This window comes from Nelusetta ayraudi, unplaced genomic scaffold (assembly GCF_046127955.1).
Source record: "Nelusetta ayraudi isolate G7.1 ecotype Tasmania unplaced genomic scaffold, CSIRO-AGI_Nayr_v1 ptg000070l, whole genome shotgun sequence".
NCBI lineage: Eukaryota > Metazoa > Chordata > Actinopteri > Tetraodontiformes > Monacanthidae > Nelusetta > Nelusetta ayraudi.
The window spans coordinates 7,339,566-7,354,189 of record NW_027466120.1 but is presented as its reverse complement, the minus strand read 5'-3'; the positions used below and the strand labels follow the sequence as shown (position 1 = coordinate 7,354,189).

Below are 14,624 nucleotides of genomic sequence, written 5' to 3'. Positions count from 1 at the left end.
TATGCAAAGTAATAGTTGATAAATAGCTTGTGATTAAAGGAGATGGGTGAAGGACTTTAGCTTTAGCCAGAAGCTAGCTAGTAGCTGTCTCCACTTTCCTCGCACTTTGGGTCACAGCGGTGCTGGATCCTGTCCCAGCTGTCTTGGGGTGAAGGTGAGGAGAAGTAGCCAGTTTATCACTCTCAAACTCACACCTGCACACAATGTAGAGCTGCCAGTTTGCCTCACAGGCATGTGAACAGAGAAAGGCCCAGACCCACAACCCTCTCCGGCTGTGTATAGAGAGGGTCGGACGTGCTGTTTTCTGAAGCTCTTTAGATAATTACCTCTGGCAGGCTGCTTCACTGCAGTCCAAGATTTGAGTAAAGATCTGAAAAATGGTTGAACGTGGAACCTTTTAAGGGATCATCGATTGTCACGGCTCTCTGCTGCGGCCTTGTCCTCTGAGCTGTATTACAGAAGAGCGGATGAGCCAAGTCCCCGTTCTGTCGCACACAAACAGAGGCCAGTGCGTCAATGGTCACGTTGAGCACGACTTTACTCATTCAAGTTACCACCTCAAAAATGCATTTCCGTCGAAAATTGCAGTTTTGTGGTCAAGTTAAATTTGATGAATATCAGCAGTTGTTTTTTTCTTCATGCTGTCAAGTGTTTGCATACATGGAAACAAAGTATGTTGCCGCTCTTGTTTGCTTTCAGGAAGTGAAAAGACAGAGCAGTTACTTTGGATGTTGTTCTGAATTATTAGTAGGCGTGCTGTCCCCGCACCAAGTTAGAAAGACGAGAGAGGAGAGAGCTCACATAAAGCAGGCACCTCCAGGTCAGCCAGCCTCTTCCTCTTCTCATTTATATTACAGTGGGTAAAAAATGCATCCCAAGACATGTTGGAGGCTTTCTGAAGGGCCTCGCTTGGTTCGGCTCTTATAAATGATTTTCGCCTGTGAGGGAAACATGTCCACAAGCCAGCGGGCTTGACCTTTAAAAGGGAAAAACCATAATCGCACAGGCGTTGGAGATGAAGATGCAAAAATAGCTTCATCTGTCATGACATTTTCGCATGTTCCGTCAGTGACCTACAACGCTCATCAAAATTTAACGTGTCCAATGGATCAAAATGGTTGTTTGTCCGAGGATGAGGCGGAGCTTATCTCTCTGTATCAAACATCTCAGTGCGTCAAAGCCACCCAGTCCACTGCAAGTCTGTACAAAACCAGTCTGAACCAAAGCAAACTGTTGTTTCACTGATCTGATTCTTTGATTCTCAGATCTGAGGGGGGCAGAACTGAACAAATCACTGTCTTTAAAAATGTTTTTATTCTTTTAAGAAATTTTTAATTTAAATGTTTTTGGTTATTTTTAATGCATTTTGGTTTTAGTAGCATCTTGTGTTTAAGAAAAGCATTAACTTGGCAAAGATTATACCCATGTGTCATGGGCTAATTTGGTCAGATAAAGCTGCCATTTAGCGTGTGTGGCAACATTAGCTGTGTCTCCTAGTAAATAGTGCAGGTTTCCATCATGTGAAGCCGTGCCTGGTTCTTCTTTTAATGTGAAAAAGCCACCAACATGCATCTGCATCTTCAAATGAAATAAAAGTTGACCAGTTATGGATTGCACTTAAACTTACTGAAAAAGATGAAAATCTGTTTTGCCTGCCACGGAAGCTCATGAGAAAAAAACACTTAACCTTGCAACATTTTTGCATTTATTTTGCATTTATTTGAACACTTAGAGGAAAACAATCTATCCTTTAAAGAAGCCTCGGAAGTCTTTGCCAGTCCTTGAGGGTACCTACAATTTTCTTCAGCACGGAAAAAACACCTGATGAGATGTGAGCCTCCTAAAGCATCTGAAGAGCTGGGAATTGTAATGGGCTGTAGGTGAAACACAGCGGCAGCCCAATGTGGTCTCCCAAGCAAGGCCCTTAATTATTGAGCCCTGTTCTCAGCAGCTAATTCTAGTAATGGAGCACCATGCCATCAGCAGCCACAGAGAAAAACAGGGAGGTGATGGGGTGGTGGTGGGGGGAGGCAGGAGAGAGAGGATGTTTGGAAAAGTGGAAAATGGAGCGACATGCTCGTGGATTTCAACAGCAGTGCAGCGTTTGAACACTCAATGAGCATATTAATTGGGCAAAGTGAACAGAGACGCCGCTTGTTTGCTGCTGAGACAGTTCGGTTGGGCAGCGCAGCAAAAGATGCGGCGTGGAAACTTCTCCTGTGATCGACGGCGAGTCTGTCGCCTCGTCAGCACGCGCCTCCTTCAGCACAAACTCAGTCTCTCACGGACGGATCACCTCCCATTAGTGGTTTTCAGGTCTGAGTTATTCGGCTGCTGACGTGCAGTCTGTAACACACACACACACACACACTCTTAAAGTGTCCAGTGTGTAATGTTTGGCTTGATCTATGATTTTTATATAGGTAAAAGCGTAATATACTGCCCATAAATACATTAATTAAAGTGTATAATCGCACTACAATAAAAGTCATTTGGTTTTCCTTCCCTCAACGGTTCTCATGTAAGATATACACAGAGCAAAGGTCGTGCTCCCAGTTTGTTGCCATCTTGGAAAGCCATAATTTGAAGGAAGCCTGGCGTGGACAATCCAGCCCAACTGACAGGGCGGCTTTCTATATAAACTAACAAATAAGAAGGTGGAGGAGGTATCTAGGTTTGGGTGCGCAGGCCACCGTAGCTCACTGCCAAGCTCAGGAGGGGGAGGGGGAGAGTGAAAGACGCTGCAATCTGAAATGTTACCACTCGATGTCGCTGTTTCTTCTTCAAAATATAAAAATATTGCACACTGAACCTTTAATGTAGAGCCCCAACCGTAATATCAATAAGTTTAACATTTAAGGAAACTCCCCTTTTGATTAACGTTGGGAGGAATTGAGCACTCGCATTTTCCTCCAAATGCAGTGTTGCTGTGCTTTGCAAACCTGCCATCAACTCATCTAGTTTTTTTTTTTTTCTTTCCACTTGGGCCACTTGTCGATTTGCATTCATTTGAGCTGGCGGTCCTCTCCTGGGCCACGCTGAATGGAATGAAAGGATGCATTATTGAGGGGAAAACGCAGGTGGAACATTCTTAGCATAATGGAAAGCAAACACAGATGCACACATGTATAAATATGTCAGTGGATGAGTTCTGCGGCGGCCCGCATGAGCTCGGGGTGCTGATTGGTTGTGGTGCCGCTGCTGTGTGCACTCCTTCTTCCACTCTTTTCTGAGTCCAGTGAAAAACCAGTGATGTAGGCGTGGGCAATATCGCACTCATAGCGATACACTATGAGTCACTTTTCTTATTAAAAAAAAAAAGGAGAAAAAAAGAACCCAAACTGTCTTGTTGGTTCTGAACGATTGAAAAAACGTCCTCTTTCTTTGTCTTGATTTAGGCTCACCGACGCTTATGTTCCCCTAAAAGCTTTTTGAGAGCCATCTAAAGCTGTGGCAATACGTTTCATATCCCCACCCTGCAGTGCACTAAGTAGATCTTATGCTGGATCTGATGGGGGCTAAAAGTGTATTTTTTCCCCCTGCCTCAGTGAATCATGTGCTCGTGTTACCCTCAAAATTGTTCATCTCCGCCTACCCAACAATTTGTGTGCGTGTGTGTGTGTGTGTGTGTGTGTGTGTGTGTGTGTGTGTGTGTGTGTGTGTGTGTGTGTGTGTGTGTGTGTGTGTGTCGTTATTTAACTGTGTTTTACGGCCCTTTTTATGCCCGCGCATGATTGCTCAAACTCCTCGGCTGTTTGATCAAGCCCATCAAAACATTTTTGTACAGCAAGCTGCTTCTTGGCGCGTTAAGGTCTATTTTCAACCCTCTTCGGGTTTTATCTTCCATCTCTGTTTTGTTTTTTTTCCGCAGCCAGTCTCCTCGCCCGTGTTCTTCCTCTTCTTTATATTGCCCTTTTAATGGAATCACAGAACATTGCTTCTATCACCTTGAGACTTTTCAATCTTGGATTATTTTTCTCCTCAGCATTTTTCGTAATGAGATTTCCGCCCATGCAGAGCAGCGGAGTACAGGAGTTATTAACAGAGCGAGTATTGTGTTGGGCATCAGCTTCATGGAAAGACATTCCGCCGCCTGCTAATACGGCCCCCTCCCCACCAATCCCAGCTGCTATTAGGAGGCCGGAGAGGAAGGTGGGGGTTGGGGGTGGGGGGTGCAGGGGGGGGGGGGGTGCGGAGCCCCTCTTAAACACTATGTGGGATAATGAACTGCTGATGTTCATTAATGAAACTCAATTAATGGAATGGAGGCAGGGTAGGCAGATGAGTAGGAGGACTAAAGAGATCAGAGAAGGAGGAGGACAAAGTGTATGTAGCCCCCCCCAACCCTATATACACCCCCAACCCCCCAATGCTCAGAGAGTGAGAGAGAGAGAGAGAGAGAGAGAGAGAGAGATATTAAGGGGGAGTCAGCACAGCCTCCACAAAAAGGCTTTATTTGACTTCCTTCTTTGGGACTTGCTGAGCTTATTAAAATGCTTAATAGGTTCCATTAACTTCTAACACACTGCAGTCATACTCCTACAAGGTGGGAGGGGTGCATGGTAAGCATAGGAGGCAAAGCAAAGAGAGCTGAATTCAAACAGAGGAAGGAGGGCAATTACAATGGGATTTGGGGTATTGTACCAAAATAATGCACAATACTTTTGGTTTTTATGCAGCCCATCAAAAACAACCTTGTGCTCAAAAAGAGGCTTTGTGTTCGGTTCTTGCATCTACTGCAGTATTTGTGCTTTGTTACCTCCCACCTCTGGCAGCCGCACACGTCCCTGCGAACAGAGCCGAGTGCTGCCTGGTCTCCGCTGCTGCTGCTGCTGCTGCTGCTGCTGCGGAAGTGGTTAAGTTTTGTTGATGCAGGTGGGAGGTGACCTCACAGGCCTCGCGCTCTCTGATCAATGGGACAAAAATAATGATGGGCATTTTCACCCTTTTTAATGACTGTTGGCTGTTGCAACCACACCTTGCTCTGCCGGTCCTTCTGGCCCTTCCTCAGACTCCAGCTCGCAGCCCCCTCAAACACGACTTAACGCAATTATCTCCGTAATAGTCATAATCTCCCTTTAGGTTCATTCAGTCTGAATGGGTATAATCATCGGCAACTCTATTTAGCTTTAAGGAGTCTTCTCGCTTGTTTTTAATACCTGGCTGCTTTCGATTTCTGCTAATCCCCGGTTGAGCGCGGTGCGCTGCAAGGCCCCTCCATCCATACACAGCAAAGTAATCACAGTCATTTTCTGCCACACTGAGAGGAGGGTCACTCTCTTTTTTCAGCACCAATTTAGAAAAGGCACATGTGCAAGCTCACGGGCTGACATTATTTTGAGCCCCATGTTAATCATAAGCAATCACAAGCTCTTGAAACCAACCCAAGGCAGCCTGTAATAATGGAATCTTAACTTGGGATTTAGCCATTTTGGAGATGTTTTATCACTTTGAGGGGCCAGTATTTGTCAGAAGAACCGCCTTCCGAGGCTTAGGTGTCTTTCAGCCAGTGTTTAATGGAACTCTAGTCTGTTCATGCAACTCCTCTGGGTGAGGTGTGAATTCGCAGTCAAACACTTGTGGAGATTGTCGAAGGAAATTCTGGTCCACCTGAAGCTGAGTCAGGTCAAAACGTAACGTCTTGATTCCTTCAAGTGAACCAGATGCAGAGACTACAACGCAGGGCATCGTGGGTAAAAACAGCTATAAACAGCCTGCCTTTCATTAACCAACTGATGAGCGATGTCTCTCCTTTGTTGCTTGTCTTGTCCTGCGTGGAGCGCCACCACCAGGGGAGTGTTGGTTATGTTGCTTTGAGCGAGTGCAGCCGTGTGACCGCACTGCCGAACTTTGCAACCTCAGCTGAACTGAGTCTGCTGAACTATTGGGCGCTAAAGTGACTTCAATTTTGTCGGCAGGATGACTTGTGGTCGTCAAACTGACGAGCCGCTGCAGAGCGGCGCATTAACCTTTCATCAAAGTGAGGTGCAGGAGCTTGTTGTTGCTATTCATCTCAGGTGTTTGTCCTCACAAGCGGTGCGGAACCAGCCCTTCCTTCAGGTTTTGTTTTTTTTTTGCACGCTCCATAACTTGCACCTCTTTGAAAGCAACCTTTTCAAGTTTCAACGTCTTTGTCTTTAGAGTTCAACCAAAGTGCTAATGAAGCTGGTTGGGGCGATGGGGGAGCAGTTTGTGCAGTTCTCAAAGATACAGGCAGCGGTTGCTTCAAATAACCAAAATGGAACAGCAAAAAAGAGAGAGCGGCGCCTCTCCTTTGAGCGGAAGGATTGGAGAGGTGATCGCCCGCCCGCCGTGTTTTCACGCCCAATCGGGCTCAGCAGCAGCAGCAGCAGCAGCAGCAGCAGCAGCAGCAGGCTGGCGGAGGAGACGAGGTCGCCTCGACCGTGACGCCGCTCGTCTCCCTCCGCAGCTGAGGCCGCCCGTCGCCATTGCAGATGCCCCGCTGTGTTCAGCCACGCGCGGGGATCGCTGCCGCATGTGTGACGCGCTTGCGTGCCCGACCCCGCGCTCGCACTCTCTTTTTTACGGCCCGTGTCCTCCGACGCCCTCTCTGCTCCACCTGGCTGAGAGCGGATGACGATGAAGATTATCGTCATCCGCTTCCTCACGAGACAAGATATTCTCTTCCTTCCACGGTGCATCATCAGATAAACACTAAAGTGTGAAGTCACCTATGGGGATCGTGATACACGTATCACGTTTTAGAAAAATGTAATAAATCAATTTTGTAATCACAAAACACGTAAAACAAATGCTTTGGAAGAAAGAATACAGTGCTTAAATTTGCTTTGTGCCTTCAGGGAAATTAGCAGTTACATCACACGAAGCCAACAGATTTTTGTACTTGGAGTGCGCTAAAAACATCCACCCTATTGCACAATTATTTAACCTGCCAAGTGGCCCTGCGGTGCCGTCTTCAGAGTGCTAAGGAGGCGGAAAGCTTCAGGATGTGTGCTATTCTGGAACTTGGATGTTCTTTTTCTTAATGCCTCTTAGTCTTCCTGGAGAACGAAAGAAATGAAAGCGATTGTGGATGAGAGGAGCCCTTTGAAGGCGCTCTAGTCCTGCACATGCCCTTATTAATTATCAGTCAGCTATTGTCTGAAGGTTTTATGATAAATAGAGAATCAAAAGAAAGAACGCTGCTCACAGTGTTTTGTTTTATTTCACCTGTTTTCCCTTCAGAACCGAGTCTGTCGCAGAGAAAATGCTCACAAACTGGTTCGCTTTCCTGCTTCACAAATTCCTCAAGGTCAGTATTTCAGCAAGCAAAATGACCTGCTGTTGCTTTATTATCATTCTTCTTCATTACGTGAGTGCACGTGTATTTATCGCTGCTTTGTCTTTTCATATTTTTCTCCTCCTCCTCCTCCTCGCAGGATTGTGCCGGCGAGCCCCTGTTCATGCTGTACTGCGCCATCAAGCAGCAGATGGAAAAGGGGCCCATTGACGCCATCACCGGAGAGGCTCGCTACTCCCTGAGCGAGGACAAGCTCATCCGCCAGCAGATCGAGTATAAAACCCTGGTACGTCACAGGCCATGAGTCACACAAACTAAACCACACAAACGTGGATTCAGACCGCAGTAGATTTTTAGCAGAGATTTACTCACAGTTGTTTTTGCTGTAATGGAGGCCTAGGAATTTTATTTTTAGTCCTTTTGCGTTTTCAATTCTAAAGCCAATTACTGTGTATATAATATTTTTCTTTTTACGCTGAAGCAAGATGCAAGTAATGATGCCGTCCAGTCCCGCCGTCGGTGCAGGTGGGCTGCAGAGATTGGAACGTGCACAAGCAGCAGTTTCAACACTCACACACACACACACACACACACACATACACACAGTGCAGGCAGAGCGTGTGTAAAGACACACCAACACGGCCAGCGTGTGACGCGACAGCGCTCCGACTGCTCCGGCTGGGAATTTGGCTCATTACGCGCTAATACCCCAGCAGAGCTGGAAATTGGTGCCCCGCCGAAGGTGTGAAATTAGATTTTGGGTTGCCAGCGCGGACGGAAATGGTTTTTCTCCGAGCTCCTGCCACGCTCTGAGGAGAATATCATCAGGACGGAGCCCGGAGGCTGGTCCGGGGAGTCCAGCCGGTAACGGGACACCACCCGCCACTTTTTTTCTCCCCCTCCCTCCGTCTAATTGCGTCTTATTTTCTCACCCCGTTGTCTACAACTCAGATCCTGAACTGCGTGAACCCGGACAATGAAAACAGCCCGGAGATTCCGGTGAAGGTGCTGAACTGCGACACCATCACCCAAGTCAAGGAGAAGATCCTGGACGCCGTTTACAAGAACATGCCCTACTCGCAGAGGCCTCGCGCCGTCGACATGGATCTCGGTAATGGCAGCGAAGGCGCCGCGTGCGAGCACAAACCAGGGGTAGCAAAAGTGTTCACATGCTGCATTTTTATTAAAAGTACTGATACTCGTGCAAAAAAGAGGCTTTGCATGAGCATCTGGATCATTTTTTTTTTACCAGCTTTGCTTCTCTACTGCAGCACAACCAAACTGTAATTTCTGATCATGTTATTTATGACCAGTCAGCCATGAGGGTTTTCTTTTACACTTTTAACAACAGTAACCAATGTTATTTTCTACATTTCTATTTTTCTCTGTACTGAAAACCAACTGAACAGTGACCCCAAAGCCGAGGTCCTCTATAATAATCTCCCTCAAAAATGTATATTTACCTACACAACAGCATAGTTTAAATTGCTCCATTTCAAGATATAACTTTAATAATAAATAACTTAATTTCTTTGAACAGAATTTGTATGTTTTAAAGGCTTTTAAACACAAAAGTAACGAGCATATTTTCTCAATGTAAGGAGTAGAAAGTTCAGATAATTGTGTACAAATGTAGGGAGTCGCAGTATAAAGTCGTCAGAAAAAAAGAAACTGAAGTAATGCACAGATACCTGAAAAATCTATACTGTGTTACTTCCCACCTCTGGCACACAATGCGTTTGGCAGGTGCAAAGTCGTTTACACCCAGCAGAGTCGATCAGCATGAGAAATACCAGGCCGTACATGCAGATTATCAGTGCATTAGCGTGATAGAAGCTGCACTGCAGCAAGCCGGCGTTGCTGCTGCCCGACTGCCTGTCCACCTGACTGATGGACCTGAGCAGCGGAGGATCCTGCCGCTCCGCCTGCTTCTCCTGAGTGCTGGCGGCACCAGGAAGACGGAGTAGCTGGAGACAGTGAGCCAGCCAGTGTTCTGTCGCTTGTAACGGAGCCGGGAAGAGCTTCCAGTGGAGCCCGTCAGCCAATGGAATCCCTCCCAGCTCTCCCAGTTGCTCCAAATGCCCCCACCCTGAAAAGACACTAGTTTTGAGTTTGACAGAAAGTTAGAAGCTGGCGCTCCAGATGGAATGCCCCCTGAACCTTCTTGCCTCATATATCCAACAGCTAAAGGGACACTTTTTCTTTTTTTTTACTTTAGCCACCTAGCTTATAGCTCAAGGCTCCTACTGGCACAAGGAGTTGCAGGTTGCAATCCTAAAAGTTTAACACTTGCAGAAGCAGGAAAAAAACAAAACAGAACCATGTTATCCGCTGAGACATTGTTCTTATTCAATGTGAAAGTGTTGTCCGGTTCTGATAAAACTGCCTCAACTTGGAGCTCCTGCCTTCCTGCTTAGCACCGCCGGGGGCCTGCAGTCTCTTATTTCTTCATCTCCTCCTTGGCTGTTCAAGGGCTGCAGTTGCTTCCTGGGGTTGTCGCAATAAAAAAAAGAACATATTTTTGTTTGTTTTGTTTTTTCTTTCTTTCTTTCCCTCGCAGCGCAGGCCAGGCGCTGATGTCATCCAGTCGCCTGGCAAAGAGTATTGAAACTAAGTCACCAGAGTAGGAAATCAATGATCAGGGCCAGCACGAGAGCCACACTGGCTGTCCACCACTCCGTCGACACCCTTATTATCTTTTCATTACCCCACAGTGAGCCGTCAGCCCCCCCCCTCCTCCTCTCACTGACTGTGGCAGCCACCACTTTTTTTCTTTTAAACGGAGGTGATTTTGTCATCAATAGTATTTTTTCCTCCTCGTGCTCTTATCTCCTCCCTGACCCTGACGGGCCGACTGCTGCTTATGCTAATGGCGCTCCATTTCAGCGATACAAGCGCCAATTACAGCGCGTCGCCTTCCCCCTCGTATACATCTCGAAATGGTTCGTGTGCAGTGTTTAATTAAGACGTGCGTCACTCCGGCTCTGAGAGAGGAGCAGCCGCTGATGCTCGTTGAGTGGTCGTGCAGGTTGGCGCTCGACCGGCGGCGAAAGCAAGCGAGGCGTATTGAGAGTTTGCTTTTGTGTCACGAGCTCGTCGATGTTTTACTAGCTGGCTCCTCCATTTGCTTGCAGTGGAAATGGGTTATGAAGGCACTGCTTGAGGCATGCAACACCAAAGTATTCTTTTTTTCATTTTTTGTATCGCAATCTAAGCTGATCTTGTCTGTCTTCAGAGCGGATTGCGGACAAACGCGGCAACCGGAATCAGATAAAATACAATTTGAGGCACAGAGTTTGCATAGCAGATGTGTATAATTCAGCGCACGTGTCTCCGTTCACAGAGTGGCGCCAGGGACGAATGGCTCGTGTGGTGTTGCAGGATGAAGACATCACCACCAAGATAGAAAACGACTGGAAGCGACTGAACACACTGCTGCACTACCAGGTAAATATGGAGCTCACGCTTTTGTCCAAGGTTCCAGCACTGCTCCCTCTCAAGCGTGTCCTTTTATTTACTTACTTATTTATTTATTTATTTATTTAATCAATCTATGCTTCATTTCCGTAACGTGTGATGTGGCTTTTGTAATGGAAATTGTACCCCACACCTTGAACAAACTTTGATGCTACGTGCTCCTGACTTTTAGGCAGCCAATTTTCAGCTCCTCCTCATTTGCATGTCCTTGTTGGATGTAATCCAAGTGACAGAACAGAGGACAATTACAGTGCAGGTGGCAGGAAAGATGAACTCTCAGTATCTCAACCAGGGACGGGAAGCTGCTCCAGTCAGGTGGACGCCCTTCCATTTTTTTTTCTCCTCTCCTTTGCTGTCTGCCGCGTTGACTTTTGCAATTAGTGCTAAAGAGGAGATAAAGTTTGGAAAAGAGGAAGTATTAAGTTTTGTAAAAATGAAAAAAGAAAGAAAGAAAGCTACTATTTGGATACAATGATGTTTCTGCAAGGTGATGTCACACTTGTGTACTGGTGGAGGCTGGACTGCAGGATTAAATCATGCCGTGGATGAAACCAGTGTGGCAGACTACCGTGATGGAGCTTGTTGTTTATTATCAGTTATCATCACTTTGAGACTGATCGCACATCAGTTTAATGGCAATTTTGTAACTATTTTACAGAGGGAACAAACATGCAAACAAACAAAAAAAAAATCTTCAATGTGTCATTGTGAACTCTTGCCTTAGTGTGGCCTCCACTGTTATTTTCAGTCAATTGTTGTAATTTAAAAGTTAAATATGGGTCTTAAAACTATGAACATACAAATGAAGCTACAGTATCTTCTGTGGCCGTCCACTGCAAAGCAACGTTGCGTGAGTTGCACATTAAGAGTTTTTTACAACTATCTCCAGTATGATGGCACCTTTTTACCTTCATCTTCATCCTTTTCTCTTCGCTCCCTGTTTTGCGGCACATTTTCACTCTTATTCTCCTCCCAGGACAAACGGCGCCAGCCGGACGTTTCCGTGCCTGTGCGTTCCGCTCGTGTGCCTCTTTCCTTCATCTCCTCCTCTTTCATTGGCTGTCACGGCCCGAGCACCAAGTTTCTGGCTGCGGCTGCGGCTCCTCTGGTTCTTAATGAAGCGTCGCAATATGTTTGCGTCGACACCTTAATTGGCCCCCGTGTTGCATTTTTGTAATTCCTTGCACCACGGCCAGCCTGCCATCATTAGTCAAGGGAGACGTTATTGGGCGCGCCGCCACCGTGCGTGCGGCCGCTTCGCTCACTCACTCGCTCGCTCGAGTGCCGCTATTGATCGTTGGGATCCGAGAGACTCGTGCGCGCCGTGTAAAAGCTCGGCGTGCGCGAGTCTGTGAGTTGAGAGGAGGGAGAGAATAAAGGTGGTGCGGGAAGGCGAAGGACAGTTGTGGAAAGAGGAGATGAAAGCGGGGCGGAGCGTCGTTAGCGTTGCGATTCGCTGGCTAGCAGTCGCCCCCCGCGTGGGAGCCTGCGTGTGTTTGCATCACACGCCGTGGCATGCCATGGCATTGGCAGCGCCAACAGCACATCTGGCTGCCTATCACAACAAGGGAGCGCAGCTCATTAGGCCCCAGAGTGAAGGAAGTAGCTTGAAGGGAGGAGGGGAATAAAGGAGGAAAGACGTGGAAAAGGGGGATTTGAAATATGCTGCGTGAGACAAAAGCATCACCTTGAGTCTTTGCTAATTCTCCCAGAGCAGAGCAGAGGCCCGGGCACCCAGGCATTAAAATTCATGGGGCTCACAGAATCCCCAGAAAACCCCACTGGCTATTTACCCTGCCACATGGGAAATAATGGTTTACATAACCTGGATGTGGAAGAACACACCTTCCCAGTTCCCTCGCTGCACCCAAATTTGAAGCATAAACGTGCAAAAGTTCAGAATCCTTAATCTTGACTCAGGGGACTGAGATATCATTCTCCAACCTCGGAGCTCACAGTCCTTTACTTTATTTTGTGCATTTTCCCCCCATATTTTAAAAGTTAAAGACGCTGTCAAAAAAAATCTGTTGCGTGAAGTGACTGGCAAACTCAAGAACTGCACTCAGATGTTGCTTTAACATCAAGAGGGGTGGGGATGAAAGATGAATGATTTTGTGTTCAGTTCATTGTGCATTTGAACTCGGCGGCTTCGTAACCCAGCACATTTTTTTTGTTTAGTTGTGATACTGAACTGGTTTCAGGTTCACTTGTCTGATTTCTTGGCGTCACTTTGACGAGAAGCCTCGGACTCCTTCCTGCCGGACAGAACCAAGACAAAAACCAATTCTGTGCGTGACATTTCAGAATTTAGAGGCAGGCAGTCACATGCTCTGTTTACTCCTGCATCTGCAGATCCCCATTTTTATTTATTTTTATTTTTTTTGAAAGTTGCTTTTTTTCTTGAAGGCCTTTTTTTTTTTTTAAAGCCTCCTGATTTTGATTAGATTCTACAAATTTGTGTTCATTCCCACTGCATTATTCACAGTGCACATTTCCCTCAGCCTCAATTTGCAATATAGAAAATGTTTTTCTTCCTCAGATTTGATACATTCTGCCTTAAATGTCTTCCTTCTATTTATCCTCGACGTGTTTCTTTTTCTCACCTTCAGTCTTAACGTTTTGAAGTTTTAAACGTCGTCCTGACGTGTTCATTCGTTCTTAAGCTCACAAAATCCATTCATACAGCTGGCAGAGAGGGGCACAAAACTGAAAAAGTCTTAGGTTTTCGACGCTCCTGGGGAAAAGTGTACGTGTGCGGTGGGGAAGTCAGGGCGGGGGGGGTGGTGGTGTTGGGGTGTTTCCAGCCTGCTGGCCAGAGTTGACAGCCACGATAAGCATCGTGATCCAAGGGCATGCGTCCAGGAGAGATGGGCCAGACAGGCCAGGACCAGGGCCACGGTCTGTGTGGGGCCGGCTGAGAGGAGGAAGATAGCGGCTGACCACACTCACACACTCTGCTGCCTCGTCGGCTCTGCACCAGCTAATGGAAGGCGGCCTTATCACGGACTGGGCCCACAGCCCTTATCACACCTGCCCACTATCGGCCCCACACTGGATTATCCCTGAAGGGCGAATCTGCACGCCTTCAATCATTTACTCTATCGCAAGGGCCCATCTCTGCTTTAGCCTCTCTGTCAGCCATGGAAAGCGGAAGAGAAAAAGAGAGGGAGATGGAGGGAGGGGTGGGGGAGGGGTGGTGGCAGGGTGGGGGAGGGGGCCACAGAGGCTATTTCATGCTCCCCGGAAGAAAATGTATCACAGCGATGATGGTGGAAAGTTTCACGCGAGTCCAGCGTCGCCGCATTAGATTCGGCGGGGTCGGCGAGAGAACAGCGTGGGATGGAGAGGCCGTTAGACATCAGGTTTGGGGGGAAGCAGGTATGAGAGGAGGGGGGCCGGAGAAGAGGAGGGCTGTGGATAAGTGGTAGTTTTGAGAGAAGACAAACAAGTCATTTTCCGCCGAGAGGCCTGCAAAAAAACGCCGGCGCTGCGTCTTTTTGGAAGAATCCTTCAGATGTCAGTGATGCGTTCAAGCGCTCCTGCTCCGTGGCCAGTGAACACAGCAGCAGAGATTAGCTTGTAAAGAGGTGGTGGTGGTGGTGGTGGTGGAGGAGGAGTTGGATGGTTGGATGAGGGAAAATGTCCAGCCCACCATCACTGTCAGGGACGCTAAAAGCATCATTCATTCATGGTAATAGGAGGAGTTACTTTCCAGCTTTTCCTCGTACTGTAATTTCTTTGAGGTATATCTTTTGGAGCTTGGCATTTGCCTTTTCTTTTTAATTCCTTGACTGGAGGCTCATCACTTTAGAGGCAGAAATCCCTCCTCGGGGTGGCCTGTAAATGCCAGCCAACAAGCTGTTTGTTCTTCTGGCTCTCAGAAGAA

General features: G+C 47.1%; 1 protein-coding gene across 1 annotated transcript in view; it reads left to right on the top strand.

Moving 5' to 3' along the window:
• plxna2 (plexin A2) overlaps positions 1 to 14,624 on the top strand; it is a 138,764-nt gene that overhangs the window by 115,044 nt on the left and 9,096 nt on the right. The window contains exons 22-25 of the mRNA XM_076041900.1: positions 7,207 to 7,273; positions 7,401 to 7,547; positions 8,213 to 8,372; positions 10,605 to 10,708. Of these exons, the coding sequence (XP_075898015.1) occupies positions 7,207 to 7,273; positions 7,401 to 7,547; positions 8,213 to 8,372; positions 10,605 to 10,708 (478 nt within the window). The remainder of the gene's footprint in view (positions 1 to 7,206; positions 7,274 to 7,400; positions 7,548 to 8,212; positions 8,373 to 10,604; positions 10,709 to 14,624) is intronic.